The sequence below is a fragment of the Ostrinia nubilalis genome, chromosome 24 (assembly GCF_963855985.1).
Source record: "Ostrinia nubilalis chromosome 24, ilOstNubi1.1, whole genome shotgun sequence".
NCBI lineage: Eukaryota > Metazoa > Arthropoda > Insecta > Lepidoptera > Crambidae > Ostrinia > Ostrinia nubilalis.
In genome coordinates, this window is record NC_087111.1 from 11,676,319 (window position 1) to 11,695,283 (window position 18,965).

The window sequence follows — 18,965 nt, forward strand, 5'->3', positions numbered from 1 at the left end:
GTATCCTTGGAACTTGTGAGAGCGTACATTTCTCATGTGTTTGTGAGCATGTGGAAGGCCTGAACCCTTATTCAACGTCGCTGAAAAAATGTAACCCGATTGAGCTAACTGGCACCTCACTGAATGCGACTCTTCCTCGCACTCACCCGCACACCTACCCTACCAGAGCGTCGATGTGACGTCACGGCTGCCAGTCAACTCGATCGGGTAAAAAGAAAATCAAAATAACAGTAAAATATTAAGGCTGAGTTGCACCACCTAACTTTGACCGTAACTATGACGATAACCGGTGTTTTTGTATGGAGTTTGACAGATTTTTGACGTTTGTCAAAGTTAAAGTAGGAAGGTGTAAGGCTGGGCCTTAAGATGCTGACGGTACTGCGTTATCAAGGAGACCATCAAGACAACTCGCAACGTGCCCGACGCTTGTCTACGCACAAGTACCCACTTGGACAGCACAAAGGAAGAGTTAGGTGTCTCAAATTAACCCCCGTATGTAAAAATCTGTGCAGTCTAAGTTACATTGGCAGTCGAGCTAGATCGTGGCTGTACAGGGGTTAAAGCGATGAAAATGAAAAGTGAAAAATGAAAATGAAAATACCTTTATTCAATAAACACTTTACAATTACAAAATATGTGCCGCTCTCGTATATGGTTAACCTGTGTGACGAGAGTCAGGCTCCTCCTCTAAATACATAGACTAAATCAGTATTTAGAGTGAATTTTATCTTTTAATTTAAAAAGAAGATGCGATGGGAACGAGAGATGGGAATGGCATAGGTAGTCCCAAAACTGCGTTGATCGTCGTTCATTAATATCATCAATCGTAGGGCCTGTTATTTAAACAAAATAAGAGCTATTGTAAGCAAGTTGTATGTAATGTTGTAACGGGACTATTCCCACCTCTCTTTCCCACCGCTGCAACTCCTGTGTAGCCAGGATCTACAGCTTGACCGCCAATAAAAGCCAACCAGTGAAGGTCAAGTTTGTCCCGGGGGAAAGCTAAACTGTCATTGGACCCGCAACGAAATTAATCAGAAGAACATAGGAGGTGGATGTAATGTAATGTAGTTTTAGCGTCCTTTTCCTAACATTTGAACCTATGATCGCTTGTTTTGTAATTCAGTGACAACGCAAAGTAACATTTATGTATGCCCCGTGGAAATCTAATTCTGGTTTCCTTTTTTGTAACTGTCCCCCACCCCTCTTTATTATTTGTATAGAAAAATGTATCTGACATAGTTAATAGAACATACAAGCATGAAATGCTTTCATTACTCCAAAATAGGACTCGATCCCAAATCCTTCGAATTGAAAGACCAACTCTGAAACCTCTACTAGACTAAATTTTTGTTGCAAAATCACATCTACTACGACTTAAGAATACTACGATTTAAGAAATAGTCGCATCAATATTACGATCTAAGAAGTAATTATTACTGCCTGTGCCAATTCTCAAGCACCTCAGGAAACAGAGCTATTCCCACGCTTCTACTGCATTGTTTGGTTGATTACGAAGAACACTCACAATCCAATAAATATCCGCTTGGCTTTTTGTTGACACAATTTCAAGATGGTTTCACTTAGCAACACGGTATAATAACGCCCGTATTCACTACTTACTATAAGGTCTCACAATGCGCGTGGACGCACAGGGTCACACATGAACCAATCACAGAGCTCTATTCAACGCTGTGCATTCGATTTGCTGCTTCACTTAAGCTGGCATCGTTTGTGAATACGGGTGTAAGTCAGCCAACTAAGACGCTAAAGTCGCAAAATATAAATAAATCCGTTATTAACTTCTATTGAGAACTCTGAGTTCCTACATGTTCCCGAAAGCACGTACCGAGTATTATTTCAGTAGTAACATAACTCAAAATAGAGCTTAGTTTAACAAGTTTTGCTTGTATATACAATATAAAGCTGAATTGCACCACCTAACCGTAACTATAACGATAACCGGTGTATTTTGGAGTTTGACAGATTTCAGATAGTCAAATTAAGATGGTGTAACCCAGCCTATAAGTCTTACTCTTCGTTCTTAGTTCTTTCTTACGTCTTATAGTTCTCTGCGATACAGTACAGTTACATTTTGTAAATAACGATTTTGTGATATAATATGACAAATATTGTATCGCGTTCACTAGTGACAAATTGGGATCTCAACCCTGATATCATGATGATTTTATGCATAAATATTATGACTGCGTACATAACCTCCTGCTGGCGTCTACTTAACTCTATGTAAAATATGTTTCGGGAAGTCTTATGTTCAACAGTGGACGTAGGTACAATGGCTAAGATGATAATGATTTTTTAAATACAAATAAATGGGACAAGGCGTGTGTTATTGGTACCTAATAGAAGTCACAATAAGAAACCGAATGCCCATTTATTAAAACACTTCCCTAAATCCATTCCTTCCCATATCTCAGCAGCTCAGACCGTCGTAACACGCGCAGTTAAAGCTAACCTCGAATCTCTAGTTTATAGGCGGTAAAAAACTAACTGTCGAATAAAAGTACCCTTAGGGTATGTCTTCAGGGTTCGCGATTAACGATCGTTGAAAAAATAAAGAATTTTTCAAGTAGCAAATTGATATCGTGACAGTTCGTAATCTGTAAATTCTGTAGGCACCCTAATTATTCGAGCCTTTGTTAATTAATTAATTAATAAAAACATAACCCTCCTTCTGGCGCAGTCGGATAGAAAGATACACTCATGCTTCCATGCCTAAATAGGTGGATTAATTTTGGTATATGTAGAGAAACATGGGATCTGCTGAGAGAAGTGTCCTATAGAGGCCACCATTTGTCGAGAAAACGGGAGAAATAGACGATGAAAGTTACTAATAGGATATCAATCAGTCATTGTTCGCGTTGGCTGCTAGGATTATAGAAGTTAAATATTACTATTTATGCTTTGGGCAAGTTCCACATTTTAAAAGAGACTTATTTTTTGTTGAACTCTACATTTTGTCCAATTCAAAAGTCATTTTGAAACTGCCCCATAATAAAAATAATTTCGTTTCCTCCCAATCCCTAAAGCATAGCAGATTAGTCCCGGTTCTTGCAACATAACAGTCTCGTCCCACACCTCTTAGTTTTTTAATATTTCAAAAGCCAAGCTCCCTAAGTACAGCCGCCCTCTGTTAGAGGGTATTGTGTTTATACAGCCCTCCCGAGTTCGAACGATTGCTGCTCGATGGATTTTCGGATGTCATAACACAAATTGGAATAGTAAGCCCACTCTAACTGACTCGTAAGAGACTAATGCCCGTTTTTACCATCAATCCCTATTTTTTAAGTGACCCCTATGGTAACACATAACAGGCATTTCGTTTTCATAGGGGTCACTTAAAAATTAGGGATTGATGGTGAATTCGGGCGTAACTTACTCGTGCCTCACTTCTGTAGCTTACAGTTCTTTAAATTATTTCGGTTCATCGAGATATTTTTAAAAATGCAAAGCAAACTTTGCAACTTCTCACAAGTTTCATTTTGCAGCATTTGAAAAAAATCTGAAAAAATTATGAGTGTTAATGGTGGGTGAACTTTATGAACACACAATTTCTGTCCTTTTTGCCATTGAAATTCAGAAGTACCTATATGCATAACAATAAAGGTAAAAGTCACTTTTACATTAGCCTGAAGTTTGTATATGGTTGCTCAAGTGTGAGTTAAGTTTGAACTAGGATATGTAAAGTGTTCTTCCCACCTGCACATTTGGAATTTAGTCTTACTCTATTTAGTTATGTCTTTTTTATTTTATAGAAGGTACAAAGTGGACTTTCTGTGCCTTCTTACTTCATGTCAGCAGAAACGAGTGGGGCTCCGATTCGATGCGGTGTGTGGAAAGACGTTGAGAGTTTTATCCTGCTGTTGTGTTTGTAATACACGCGATTGCCCGCGGATTCGTTCGCATTCCCGTGCAGTAATCTGAATTATGGGAATTTTGACAATCGAGGCTACTTAAACTTGCCGATCATATTAATGCTTTTAATTCCACGTTTTATCTATTTAAGTTCCAAAATACTGGTCAGAACTGAATAAAATATTTTTGATTTTGATTTTAAATCTATTGTGAGCGTATCAGCTATCATGGTTTCAGTAGCGACCTAAGTTCTTTCGTACGTTTCAGCCAAATGACGTCCACTGTTGGACAAAATGCCTCTCTCGTTGTAATATATCATCTGCCACAGCCGTAAAATGAATATCGATTGTGCTTCGCCTAACATCAGGTGAAATTAGAAACATTTATTAGGGTCCCATCCAATAATAATGAATTCGTCTTGTTAGTTCACTAAGAACCATTCTCCAGTTCTTTCCTTCGAAACACTTAACTAAAAATGCGTTTAGGGAAGTGATTTCCCCTCAGGATTAACAGGGTGGCCTTAACTGGCATTACCATAATGGATGGGGTCCAGCTGATCGATGGGGGTGCATACGATTTGAGTTCAGCACTCATTGAGAGGGGTCTTGAGATTTGGCCGATTGATTTTTATTCTGAGTTGAGATTTTAGTGAAAATCAACGAGCTGTCGTTTGGGTTTCTTACCTCTTAAGGAAAAAATATCACGTCTTCTTTAAAGAATACACTTTTCTCGGGAATCAGTTGCGGTAAAATAAATCAATGCAATCAAGGAAACAAAACTTCAGGATATTTACCGAACTAGAATCATGAAAAGTTAGAAGCAAAGTTGTACGGACCTTTCTGTGCTCGAGTGCGATTCGCACTCGGCCGGATTTTATATTTTTTCCTTTTAAGTACCTTGAATGAAGTGTACATTTAAAGAATAGTTTAGAAAATGCCTTTTGATTGAAACTACAAAATTCAAAATGGTTACAAAGAATAAAAACTTTACATTCACTCTACGATGTCGGCTCAATTTAGAGAGCAGTGTGAATGGGAGAACCTTGTTCCGAAGATTAACTAGAGTCGGCCTTCGAGACACATTTCGTCGTGGTACCCCTCTAGAATGCTAAAGAGCGAACGAATAAATTTAGGAATTGCATTATCCTTATTTTCGTAAGTAGAGCGGCACGATCTGCCTAAACAATTAGCCTAAAAAGCTTCCATAATGACTGATGTAGTTACCTACCCTAGGTATTGATATTCAAGTGATTATGCTGTGAGCACGCGACTTACAATCTATTGTCGAAAAAAATAACAAAAGAAACACAAGTCACAACTGGCGGTACAATTTAGGTGGTCTTAATAATAGTAAAAGTTAATATTTAAATATGTACAAAACAGCAGATTTCGGAGCTACTATGTAGTTTTCATGTTCTAACATAAAATACATCTTTCATTTGATTTTATGATACCCCACCCGCAGTTCTGACGCACACCTATTTTTCGAAATGAAAAGGATTAAAAGTATTAGAAAGATAATTCAAAGAAAGTTGGTGAACCATGCTATAAAACATTTTTTATATAGTTTTTATACTTTAAATAGTTTAGGAGAAATTGGGGATTTTCAATGCTATATTTTACAAGTTTTGAAGGCTCTATTTCGTTCTGAACTAGCCAATTGCCGAAATAAAACAAACTGGCGGTTAAAGCATCAGCAAAGAGCCTCTATTACCGAGACGCGGCCCCTCGCAGATTAATGGGCATCGATCGACAAACGAGGATCCAAATGTCGGGACAAAACTGTATTAAAGTGTACGTGTGATACCGACACGCTAGGGCTGTGCCTTCAGCGAAGAATAATAGGTACAGTTTTTCCGAAGACTCTAACGAGAGCTTCAATCTAACTTTATGGGACGTAAATAATATTTCAGCACTCCCATTTACTTTCAGCACTGGCCCATGTACTGTCCCGAAGCATTGGTAGAGTTAATACTGGGACGTGTAAAAGTGCTTTTTAAAAGCCTACTTGCAAAGTAAAATGAGTTTTTATGTCACGTTTTTACGCGAGTTTCACGAGTATTTTACAGTGAAACGAGTCTCATTGAGACTTACCTCAACATTAGTGGACAATATCTCGGGAATTGTAGCAAAGCTGTCAAGTAAAAGGAATAACCACATTAAAATGGCACAATTTAAACGGTCTTATCGCTAGGAAACGATCTCTTCTAGACAATCCAAGTGGATGACAGATGATATAGACAAAAATTAATCCCCAAATGTGTAAACTGGACAAATTAAGCTATTTTGAGCTTTGAAGCAATTCAGCTATTTTGAGCAAGCAACAAAAATACATTCTTGCACGATGTTTTATACTCAAACTAGCTGGCACGACTGGCTGACAGAGTTGTGAATTGCTGAAAATGACGGAGTAAAAAAATCGGATATGTTCATCAAAGCTATTGTGGGATTCTAATGGTTTTAGTGCTTGTTTAATTCAAACAAACAATCAAATCCTTCCTCTTTATAATAGAATGTAGATTTTCTTTAGTGTAGAGTGAAATCGCCAACCCTATCGTCCCCCTGTCGTCAGAATCTTTGGGGCGAGTCCGTCAATCAAAATATCCCGTAATGGGGCGCAGAGTTCCGCTTAGGATATTAGATAAACACCCCCCAACCCCCACCCTGGATAGTTGACTGTGCTGATGGATGATTTGATAATTGACTGACAGATCATGATTTGAATTAGGGGAGTTATGCATTTTTGAACTGAATACAAGTGTGTTTTTTAGCTTTAGGTACCTAGTTCTTGCACTATTTAGCAAGGTAGTAAAAGTAGGTGAGTAACCTATGTTCCTACCTAAGTAATTTTTATTTGAAAGTACAATAGAAATATAAAGTATTTATTTGTCTCAAAACAGGTTTCATTTACAGTTTATCATAGATACAAAAATTGTACAGACACTGTGGTATTTCATGTCGTTGGTAGGATAATAGGTGAGTACTTTACAACATTAAAATTGTAGAGTGATTTGCTCTACCTTTTAAGTTCGCAATTTTATGTTGCTTACTCGTAAAAAAATATCAGGCTAACAACGCATCTGTCTAGTCAAAAAATAATCTGTACAAACAGTTTTTTATTATCTGAGTTAATAAGCGTCTGACTCTGAAGCTTACTTTAATCCGTTTCAAAATAACAGATTATTTTTATCAATAGAAAACTTAGCTGCTACTAAGAAACGCCTCCTAAGAAAAATACTTTATACAGGGTGAAATTGAATAGTTGGCATCCTTTTAAAATAAGTCTCTACTCTACTAAGGGCCGATTCGACCAAACTTTTATCCGAGAATAACTCCTGGTATAACTAGCACATTGACAGTTTTAGTATGGGAAATAAATGTCAAAATGTGGAATAACTGACGATTTTTTATTTAACTACTCTTGTTTGGTCGAGAAATACAATGAGTTAAATAGAAATAATTAAAACCTTGTAAAAAGTAGCAGAATAAAAGTAGAATCTTATTTTAAAAGGATGAAAATTCCAATTTCACCCTGTATAAAATTAAAAAGTAGAGCAGGTTTCCATTGACACCAAATGGCTTATCGAATGTCTAAAGCGTCAATGCCCTGGTCCTCTTTAATGACGTCATCATACAACCCCTCGCTGACTCTGCGAAAAACGAAATCGATTCGAATTTCAACTATTTCGCTTTTTATCCGATCGATCACGGACACGGCAAACAACGATCCACCAAACGAATTTAAATTTTATCGGCGGGTAGTAAGGTTTAAAGTTGAGGGTAGGTGCGAGGTCTGCGCCTTTCGGGTGCGGTAAACGCCCCCTGTCGGAAATTATTGTCACATCGTATTACTGTTGTGCAGTGTCGCGTCGTGATTGTCTATTCGTTTTATGTTGAAATTCCTCGACATTTATTGTGGGACCTACATGAATGTTGTGGCACGGCATGTCTTTTTACACATTAATGAACGACTTTTAAAATAAGTACCTAATGGTATGAACAATAGAAGCTAATAAAAACATAAAAAATAATTACACACACTCATCGTTACACAATAAAAGGTGACCAATGTTTGGTCTAAGACAGAATATTTTTTTGCAAGTTACTTACAAGTATGTGCGGTACACAACAACGCATCTCTATCTAGTGATAGATTTAGGTATTTCAGGGTGTTTTTCACATGAACGAATAGAATTTTCATGCATTTTCAATGGGCCATAGACACAACAAGTATTTAAGCAAATAAAATTTAAATAAAACAGGTACCTAAGCAATTGAAACCTAAACGCTAGATAGAGCTTAGGAACCGCGTTTTAAAATGACATTGTCACTATAAACAAATGCTTTAACATCAATTCGAACGTGAATTTCATCAACACTGCATCACAAACGAAGTTATCAACACACGTCGTTTCCTCACGAGATGAGTTTAACCTTGTAAAACGAACCTTCCCCAGGGAGTGGGAGTACATTATAAGTATTAAACGCGTAACATCGACGCATCTCTACGTACAGGTTGCCAGGCAACGGGCTAAGCTAGGGTGTCTATGGCCTTTTACTGGGACGTGCTCAAGGACGAATCTACACATTTGAAATGAATTCGAGCTTGTGATTGGTTAATATTGGAAATCAAACCTGAAACCATCGTATTATGAGCTTGAATATTAAGCAGAGGTTCACCAAATGGTTCTTTAAAATTATTAGACAGACTGTGTTGAGCTGGGATATTGCTTTATTGTTTGATCAACAGCTCTTTATAGAATTTTGTCTTTTGCAAGCGAGCAAGGGAATTGTACAGACAGACAAATTAAAAGCATATCGTGCGGTAGTAGAGCAGTGCAGGAAGGTGTTTTGTTATGTCAAACCGTCAGGAGACTGCAGATATGGTTCAGAAGACTTGGTAACAACTCTGTTATGTCACATATCACTACCGCCGATATCGACGAAGTTAGCGCTCTTACACTAATTTCGTTACCTACCAACAAACGTTGTCATTTTACGTGTGCATTATCAGTAATCGTAACCACTTTTATAGGACGCTTTCAATGTAGACGTTTCGTGCGTTTGCAGTTGTCATACAATTTACACTGTAAATTGTATGATAACTCCGTTGGAATAAAATTGACAATTACCAATGGTGTGCGGTCTTGCAAACGCATGACAAACGTCCAAGAAACGTCTAAAATTAAAGCGCCCATAAAGTGAGTTTCGGTATTTCCCAAATATCTGGCTACCCTACAAGTCCCCTCGCGCAAAATAATGAGATCCCACTTTGGCAAAGTCGCAGAGCTGTTATTGTTTCCTAGCCGGCGATTTGCGCGTTACACCGTCAAATTGAGGGAGCTCTTGGCTTACAGGCCGGTCATAAATCATGGACTCTATTGAATGTGGGACTTGTCTTATCGTTTTCAATTGTTTCATTATTACAATCTTTGCTACTTAGGTAACTGATTCTGCCCGTCTTTAGATTGTAGCAGAGTCTTATACGCAACATTCGTAAAGTTTAATATGACTATAAAAAGCATAAAATACTAATCTCTAGGTATATTCTAATTTCTGTTCGGTCCAAAGGTTCCCTAAGGGGAAATGCCATATGGTTTGAAGCTGTCCTTTTGTGCCTTTGATAAAGATTTTGATACTTCGATGAATTTTTTCTTTCTCAATAATTATAACTTAACATCTGTAGACTTTACAGCTTCTTTGCTTAGTTACTTTTTCCGTTGATTTAAACAATGAAGAAACCAAAACCCGATGCAAAATTACTAATAGGGTGATGTATGAACATCAAATAGCTGAATTTCTACATATTCGCATCTATAGAACGGCTTGGAAACTTCGCAAAAAGGTCAGCACACGAGTAGGCGGACAATGGGTGATATCGGTCCAGTGACACAATCGCGGACAATGCAGGCCACCTGAGAGCCTACGGACTATGGAGATTCTAGAAGTAATTGGAAAACGTTGAGCTGAAATTATACAGGCTTTTAACGGATATGATCGGTGTGACTTCATGATCAGTAGCTCTACCATGAGTTTACCTACCGAGCATTTCGCTATCGAGTGCGAAAAAAATGTATGGCAAATTGTACAGCGCCCCTTAAAAGTAGTTAATTTAATAGACTACGCGACTAAATTGAATTCCATGAAAATGTTGACTCTTAAATCCTAACACATAAATGTTTTCTAAATCTCTCGACAACATGCGAGTTATCGAAAAACATATTTTACTGAAATACATTATTGGCTTTTAGCGGTTGTCATTGCCACGACTTTGGTCATTTGGTGTAGAGATATTTAAAGGATCTAGGTTTATACCTTTAGGCATTTTACAAAAGGCTTTTCAGTAAATAGCTCGTAGCAATATGATTTCAAACTTTTTGGGGACTAAATATGTATTGTGTACGTACCTACATAGATAAATAAGTTATTGTTGTAGTAAGAATCTAAGTGAACGAACATTTTCACTCGTGTTACTGTCATATGTCTGTCGTACCATCTTGACCACAATCTCAAAAAGGCCTAATTCAGAAATGAGCAAGACCGTTAGAGACCGTTGTCTGAGAGTTAGGAGTAGTTTCTAATCCTGCTCTACTCAGACCAAAATACCGTAAAACGTCTCTATCCTGCAACTGATCCTTCTTCTTCTTCTTTTAACGTTCTCTATCTTTTCTCCCCAGGTACAGTCCTATGCCGGCGTCCAGAGCCGTACTACGGCCGGCTTATAGGCAAGCTGACGCAGTATGCCCACGGCATCCGCGGCCAAGTGTTCGCCGTGGATGAGCACACAGTGTTCGTGAAAGGGTTCGCTTATGACGGCACCGGACCCGATGCGTACTTCTGGGTGGGGGATACGCCTCAACCCTCGCCTGAGGGCACGCTGGTGCCGTATCCTGAGGATTACACTACGAGGTGAGTGCCTTGCTGTGTCAGTAGAGATTATATTGGCGGCGTTCTCAGACGCCCTCAATGTGCGAGGAGGTTTGCCGCGAAGATCGGCTACGTAAGCCATCTTCGGGCGCACTAGTGCTGCCAAAACGGGAGTCGAAGTAGTCGCCATAGCCGGAATCGGTCAGATGAATCATCAGAGGTGATGGGTGGCCTTTCTGACAATATTAGTGGTATTTGTCACAGGTGCTTCGGAAAACACGAGGCAAACTAGGCAGTTAAACCTGATCTGATCAAAGGTTGGTCACTTACATACCACCAACACCAATGCACTGGGCCTGCGTGGTGAAGTATGGCCAAGTCAGCCAATAGTGGGGGCTTATAGGCAAGCTGACGCAGTACGCCCACGGCATCCGAGGCCAAGTGTTCACGGTGTTCGTGAAAGGGTTCGCCTACGACGGCACCGGCCATGATGCGTACTTCTGTCTTATCACAATCAGTGCTTTGGAAAGCATGTTCAAAATTGGGCAATTTTTATTTTATTTTAATGTCACAAGCTCACAAGACCAGCTAATCTTGATAAATCTTCAAACGCCAAAGGACGTAATCAAATTTTGTAACTTGAACACTTACGGATACATTCCACCAATCTGCACTCTACATATTATGATCCGACAGTTTGGAGCGAGAGGTCTGTGTCCAATAGTGTCTGTATTTCGGCTGGACCTTCTGAATCAGTCTTATCTCGATACCAACTTTGTATGTTAACTAAAATATGACATACCTAAATACCTAGCTAATCAGTTCCCTGTTTAAAATTCTTACAGCTGGCAGACTGGAGTAAAAACAACCGAAACGTCTATATTTCAAAACCCAAATAGTTGAGTACACTTTACTTATTCTCGGAATAAGTGGGCACTTTGGGTGTCGTCTTACTCCATCCCCAGGATCCAAGGGGCCCAATAGAGCCGTTACCAATTGATTCGGAATTCACGCGGCGTACGTTCACGTCGAATTGTGCACCGTGACGAATGTGGTTATGCGATGCCAACGTGACGGCAAACGGTTTAGGGGATCGGAAAACATTTATATTTTGGAGTTGAGATCGGAGATCCTCGTAGCGCGTTGGAAGTGCTTGGTAGCGAATAAAGACGTTAAGCAATTCATGCTGTGGTCGGGAGCGGATGCGTGATCGTACTCGTATTTTAGTGTATCGAAAAGTCTCATATTTCAATTTAAATCACTGTAGCTAAGGATGATGGGCACAAATGTATGGAAAGTGGTACCCGCTCCAATAGCCATAACCGATATATATTTCAAAAGGCCTTTAGATGTAGAAAAATGTCTGCTATGGGGCCAGTTCTAATTCACGTTTTGAAAGCAGTAATTCCACTAAGTATTATAATGAAAGTATAACACAATCATCCATGTATACGAGTATGTATTATGACTACAATCTATTAATATAACTAAAACAAGCATTGAAAAGGGAAGGATTATACTTACGATGAACTACCCAAGCTATTAGCCCTTTATTCGCTTCCATCATCATCATTGTGATCATTTTAGCCATAGGACGTCCAGTTGAACATAGGCCTCCCCCAATGATTTCCACAAGGGCCGGTTGGTGGCGGCCTGCATCCAGCGCCTTCCCGCTACCTTTATGAGGTCGTCGGTCCATCTTGTGACTTATTGGGTCTTGTGGGTTTATTCGCTTTAGCAACCCATAATAAAACCCTTAAGAAATAATAAAACTCCAACCCCTTTATTAATAAAAGTTACACCCTAGTTGAACTCTGGCTTAAATTGTCATTTGGCATGGAAATGTCATTTTAATTCAAGATTCATCCTAGGTATAACTTTTTATTAATAAGGGGTAGGTAGTAGTTCTTCAAATAAAAAATTTATTTCGCAACTATCCCTATCAATAATTAAGGAAGGATGCTGGAGCAGTAAACCCTTCATGCCTCGCATAACCTAAGTACCATACGATGGACACGTATGATACTTCGGTTACACAAAAAGTATGTTTATCTTCGAACGCAACCAGATCTGAGGCTGGTGGCCATAGTAAATATTGTTCGTCTTGGTAAGACCTTTCAAATGACACTACAAACATAACTATTGGAGCGGGGTACCATTTTGCAAAAAAGTATGTTTATCTTCGAACACAACCAGATCTGAGGCTGGTGGCCATAGTAAAAGTTGTTCGTCTTGGTAAGACCTTTCAAATGACACTAGAAGCATATCTATTGGAGCCGGGTACCATTTTGCCCATTGTCCTTTCATTTAGTTGTCGGCGTAACAAATACTGACAGTACATAATCAAATTACAATAGCTGCGTTCCAACATCGAAAAGACTTTTATAAAATTTTAACTATTCTAAAGCTCCCTCAAGCAGTCTTCACATCTCTAAGTAGAGACGGAGTGGATATCCCATAAAGATTCCCTCTCTATTTCACCCCCTTCAAGTGTTTGCGCTATATGTTGCCTATGTCCTTCTGCAATCCCTAAATACCTAATCTCTACAGCTAAATTCGGAATTTGTTCAGCGATCAAAGCGTGAATAAGGTAAGTGCCCCCTACTTCGGTATATTAAGGCTCTTACGACTTTAACATTTTATTTAAAAATAACCAAGCATGATATCAGTATGAAAGCTTTTGTATGCTAAACTTTGGTCTTTTGACAGTAAGTTAATACATAATTTATAGTTCTATAGTTTGAACTTTTTTTTATATGAATTGTTCTGCGGACCTCTTGTTTGGATCCTGTTTCGTGACAAAATTTTGCTCTGTTTCTAAGTTCGTGAACTCATGTCCCCTATTTCGGGATAAGGTTTTATGCATCCAGTTAGGATATTTTAATAATGATTAAGGGTTTAATAAATTTAAAAACGATAAAAAAAATTTAGAATAAAATAATTATGTGAAATTGACGATATTACTTACCTGAAATATTCATAAGAAATAATGTGTCTAGTATAATATTTTGATTTGTTAATTCTAACAATATGTGAAAATATTTATATAACCATTACAAATGTAGGGGGGGAGGGGGGGAACTTAACCCCCCCCTTCGTACCCATAAAATTTTGATTTGTTATTTCTAGCGATAGATATGTGAAAAAATTTATATAACCATTAGAAATGTGGGGGGGACATACCCCCCCCCCCTTCCTAGCCAAAATTTTGATTTGTTATTTGTACCCCCCCCCCCCTTCTCCCCATAATCCCACCCCTGGAGCTGTTTCAAGTGAGGGTAGCCCCCCCCCCCCCTGAAAATAACCCCATACGCCAATGACTCACAATAAAAAGTAAGTAATTAATTAATTTCTTAGGTAGGTAAGTATTAAAAACTAAAAAATATGTCGATTTCTTTAATGGTATGTGTCATAAAAGTACCTAACACCATACATTTATATATCACGAACTTGGAAAAAAGTAACAATAATACGGTTCCTTGTTTCGTGATACTGATTATTCCAAATTCCCCAAGTAAAATTCATGGATTTTTGTCAAAATGTGTGAATTAACTATTATCTATCACATATACAATACAAATAAACAAAGATAAATAAAACAAATCGAAATAAAACCAAAATTATGCTGGTACTACTTATGCTAATTTATCTTAAAATTGGTCATATATGTGAACTTCAAACTCGTGTCATATAAATTCTAGTGAACGAAACATATACCGAATTTAGGTCATGAGAAACTTAAATAAATGCATTATTTGTTTCATAACTTACATTTAAATTATCATAAATAATTATTTAAAAACCAAGCATCAAAGTGTTATCCATAATATCCTTGAATCGGTAGTGTCACGAAATAGGGGACACCCGAAAAATAATATGTACGCTATTTCGTGAGTCAATTAATCGCAATTTTAAAGGAATTCTACGTTTTCATAATAACTTTTTTCTAAGCCAAATCAATTGTCAAGGAACTCATGAAACCACAATTACAAGTTTTATTTAAATGGACGTTCCTTCGCCTTTTTATAAGCTTAAGAAGTTGGAGCGCTAACCTTACGGTGAGAACAACCTTTGCAAGCCGCACGGCTGTTTTTGACTCTCTGAGAGTTTGAAGCTTCGTATTGCTCTCATTTTTGGCGCCACAATGTTGGTACTTGGTTTTTTAGATAGCTTAAATAATAGAGTTTTTATAGTAATGAAGAATTTTAATAAATAATATTCCATTTGCTTATTATTTGAGCTAGAAAAAAAACTTACGAACTTACGTACTATCACGAACTAGTAGCCGTTTACCTTACATGACAAACAAACACTATCAACCATCGGCAGTGTAGCGTTGCAGTTTGCTGTTTTTTCACAAATTAATATTTCTTCTCAATATTCTGATTTTGGATACCACTAGCGACATCTATTGGCGTGATTTAGAATTAATTTGCAATAGATGGCGCTTTTTGCTCAGTTAATTGAAATATACTTTGATGAAACATTTCCTAGTGTTTTTATATTGATTATTCTATTTTTCAAATAGAATATTTTCAGTGTTCTGGAAATTGTTTTCATCATGGTTTTATTAGTACAGTATTTACTTTTTCAAACGGCGAAACGAAACGTATCGCGATGTCTATGACAGAGCGGCTGTCAGTGGAGCTGTCAAATCACTTAGGAATTTGTCGATCGTGCGCAACCGCAATTTGATTGTTTTCGGGAATGTAATTCCTTTTATTTCAAATCGGGTGGTGCAAAATGCATCCACGATGATTTCTTGATGAATAAATAAAAATAACACACATGAGGCCACTGCAAGAAATTATTTTTTTCCTGGCGGCTTGGTGACTGGAATTGAACCGCCACCGGTGCAGACTGAGAAGATGGTGAATTGTCTGCACGTGAAAAAGAGGTTGTCCGGCTTGCAGAAATTTATATAAGTTACCGTTCCTTGTGTTGTAATTAGAAATGTAAATAAAACAGCTCCCTCTCAATTGACACAATTTATTTTTATCTCGTATGCTCGTATACAGTTAACAATTACAATATTATAATAACTACTGTAATAGTGCCAATCTCAAGGGATTCAGGGTCGTTAATTAGGTTCGGTTTGGTGAATATTATTGCCACTACAAATTTCTTAAAACTCAGCCTAAATATTAAAAGACTCTACTAGTTAAGATAACTGCGCGATGTCAGGTCGGAAAGACTCCTACTTGAAGGATGGAAAAGTGGGTACCTTGGAAGCCATGCGGTTATAAGCCGTTACCCTGAACGTTCCTCTCTTCTTCCGGGGTCCAACGGGTCTCGCACACTTTTAGGTTACAAGCAGCGTCCTCCACGGCCTCAAGCGCGCAGTGCCAGATGAAGCTCTTGCATCTCTTCGACAGGTAAGCGTTCAAACTCTTGCAGAGACAGAGGTTTGATGACAAGGAGGAAATGCGAAGAGATCAGCAGTTCAGAAAGGAGTAATAATTATAGAAATCAATATGAAATATTGAAATATCTAAAATATGAAATGTAAAATCGTAAAATATGAAATCCCGCATCTGAAACGAAAAATACCAGTGTCAGCATCACATGTGGAACGTGGCATTAGGTTATGAAAAAACCCGCAATGGGAAAGAAATACTTACGAAGACTGTTCGCTAATTTAAGCTTCACTCGCAGTCTTCAGCAACCCAATACCCTCATCCGAATAGGATTTAGGGAATCTCTGAAAGAAACGATCACATGAAATAACCACGTACTGGAATACGAAAAATATCAATCACGAAAAATAAATAAATTCTCCGACGGGAACTTACCTCATGTGTGTTATTTTTATTTATTCATCAAGAAATCATCGTGGATGCATTTTGCACCACCCGATTTGAAATAAAAGGAATTACATTCCCGAAAACAATCAAATTGCGGTTGCGCACGATCGACAAATTCCTAAGTGATTTGACAGCTCCACTGACAGCCGCTCTGTCATAGACATCGCGATACGTTTCGTTTCGCCGTTTGAAAAAGTAAATACTGTACTAATAAAACCATGATGAAAACAATTTCCAGAACACTGAAAATATTCTATTTGAAAAATAGAATAATCAATATAAAAACACTAGGAAATGTTTCATCAAAGTATATTTCAATTAACTGAGCAAAAAGCGCCATCTATTGCAAATTAATTCTAAATCACGCCAATAGATGTCGCTAGTGGTATCCAAAATCAGAATATTGAGAAGAAATATTAATTTGTGAAAAAACAGCAAACTGCAACGCTACATCGTGATGATATTTAAACGTACTACCGTTTAAATATCATCACGACAGGTTAAACAAACAAATACCTGGTATTCCCCGAATCGATATCGCATGTGTAAAATATTGACGTTTTGGTTTCCAAGTTCCGAATCCGATTAGGTATTCACGCTGTTGTCATATCCATTATGCCCATTACGAATTGCCTAAGCATTAGAGTGACAGTGAGGATTTTTCATATTAAAATGTAAGCAGGCTAATTCAAGGAAAAGCTAGTCTTTCCCAAAGTGGGCGATAACGCCCCCTTGTGGGCGCTGCAGGCTTAAAGGGGGGCGGTAAGAGACGCAGAAAAAAAATGGGGACGTTGCCGCGTTGTATAGAGGCTTGGGAGGCGCCATCTACTAGGAGGACTCTTAGACATCGACTGAGCTCAACTCTTGACTAAAAAAATGGGGGGCGCTAAAAAATAATTTATTCTCAAAGTTTAGGCTTTATCCAGCAGTAGACTAAATAAGTTTGGGAACCGCTGAGCTAGTGTATTAAAAATACTACTTCACGTCACTTTTGATTAATTTTGGATGCACAGTTCGCGAGCCCTATACTGAGCTTTGCATTTGTGTGAGAGATCACCAAAAGTAGAATCAGACAACAAAAAGCTTAAATAAAAAATCGCAAAATGTTTGAGATAGATGGATTGAGCATTGGAATATATAGGATATAGGTGTCTTTTGTTATACGAAATTGTTGCAATGAGAAGTTTAATCTATAACTAAAACATTATCTACACGTTCCATTGGTGGTAAACTCTCCTTTCATAGCGTTACATGACGTGTTTACATGAGCTTTTGCAGTCAAAAAATACCCCGTGCAACCACATCAAGCAAAAAGTTCGTCCGGCGGCCCGGCGGTAACTAATTACCGACGGGCAAGCCTCGCTGTGTGCTGCTACAACCCGGTGTCAGGCTTTATTAGCTCTCACAGGTCTGACATCGCTCAATCGCGCTGAGAACTTAAATACAGTCAATAAAGTTTTATCTATCTATCTAATTTTACTTACACTCAGAGGCTCAGGACAAGGTTGATTAGAGTCAATCTACTATCTTATTATAGTTACCTACACGTAAAGAGGTTTATTTCAATTTGTGACAAGTTAATTTCTGAAAATACTGAACAGATTTTGAAATTACTTTCACCAACCATAGAAACTTACATTTTAATTCCTGACGACTTTAAATCGACGAAGCCGTGTGCAAAAGTTAATCATCATCATCATCATACCAGGCACCAGGGAGTATTAAGTAAGTCAATATTTTTATTGCAAGCAGTGTCGGGGAAAATGTGGGAAAACTCCTGCTGTGACCCACAAATGAAATGCCAAAACATTCCTGACGTCATCGACATTGTGGCAACCTACGCACATAGTACGTTCCTAAACGAGAGTTGTATTTAATGAAAAACCTTTAGGGATATCTCCACAAATGAAATGGTTCTAAAATAGTACCTTGTTGACGTCCCACCTACACGTTTACTAACGTGGTGGCCTACGCAAGTGTCACTTTAAAAGAAATTAATTACTTGGATACTATTTTTTTTACGGAATGGGGCAAAAATTCTTGTAAGTAATTACTTATAAAAAAAAAGATACCATCCGAATTGAGAACCTCCTCCTTTTGTTGAAGTCGGTTAAAAAGGAAACATTTTTAAGTGCTGATACTTTAAATAGTTTATGCGAGAAAGACTTGAAAAAAATGTGTTCTTTTCTCTGGCATAATTACTATTCTCGAAGCTCTGGTGGGGTCTACAAGATTTGTAGAGAAAGAAGCTTATAAGTATGTAAAGAATGAAGCCTAAGGGCTGCCTTTTGATGTTCAAATCAATCAAATCAAATCATTTTTATTTGTGAATCTTTATTTGCAAGTCTTGGTTTACACTGAATAAACATTATCATCAAGATATCACCTCAATCGAACTCTAGGATGTAGGCAGTTCAAA

General features: G+C 38.0%; 1 protein-coding gene and 1 long non-coding RNA gene across 3 annotated transcripts in view; one reads left to right on the forward strand and one right to left on the reverse strand.

Annotated features, from left to right (window-relative positions):
• LOC135083695 (protein Skeletor, isoforms B/C) overlaps nt 1–18,965 on the forward strand; it is a 59,171-nt gene that overhangs the window by 15,235 nt on the left and 24,971 nt on the right. For both annotated transcript variants that reach the window (XM_063978405.1, XM_063978406.1), the window contains exon 3: nt 10,553–10,784. In XM_063978405.1, coding sequence (XP_063834475.1) covers nt 10,553–10,784 — 232 coding nt within the window. The remainder of the gene's footprint in view (nt 1–10,552; nt 10,785–18,965) is intronic.
• LOC135083793 (uncharacterized) lies at nt 15,718–16,985 on the reverse strand. The gene is made up of 2 exons (XR_010259700.1): nt 16,364–16,985; nt 15,718–16,276 (listed from the first exon to the last, which is right to left on the reverse strand). It is a non-coding gene; the product is annotated as an uncharacterized LOC135083793 (long non-coding RNA).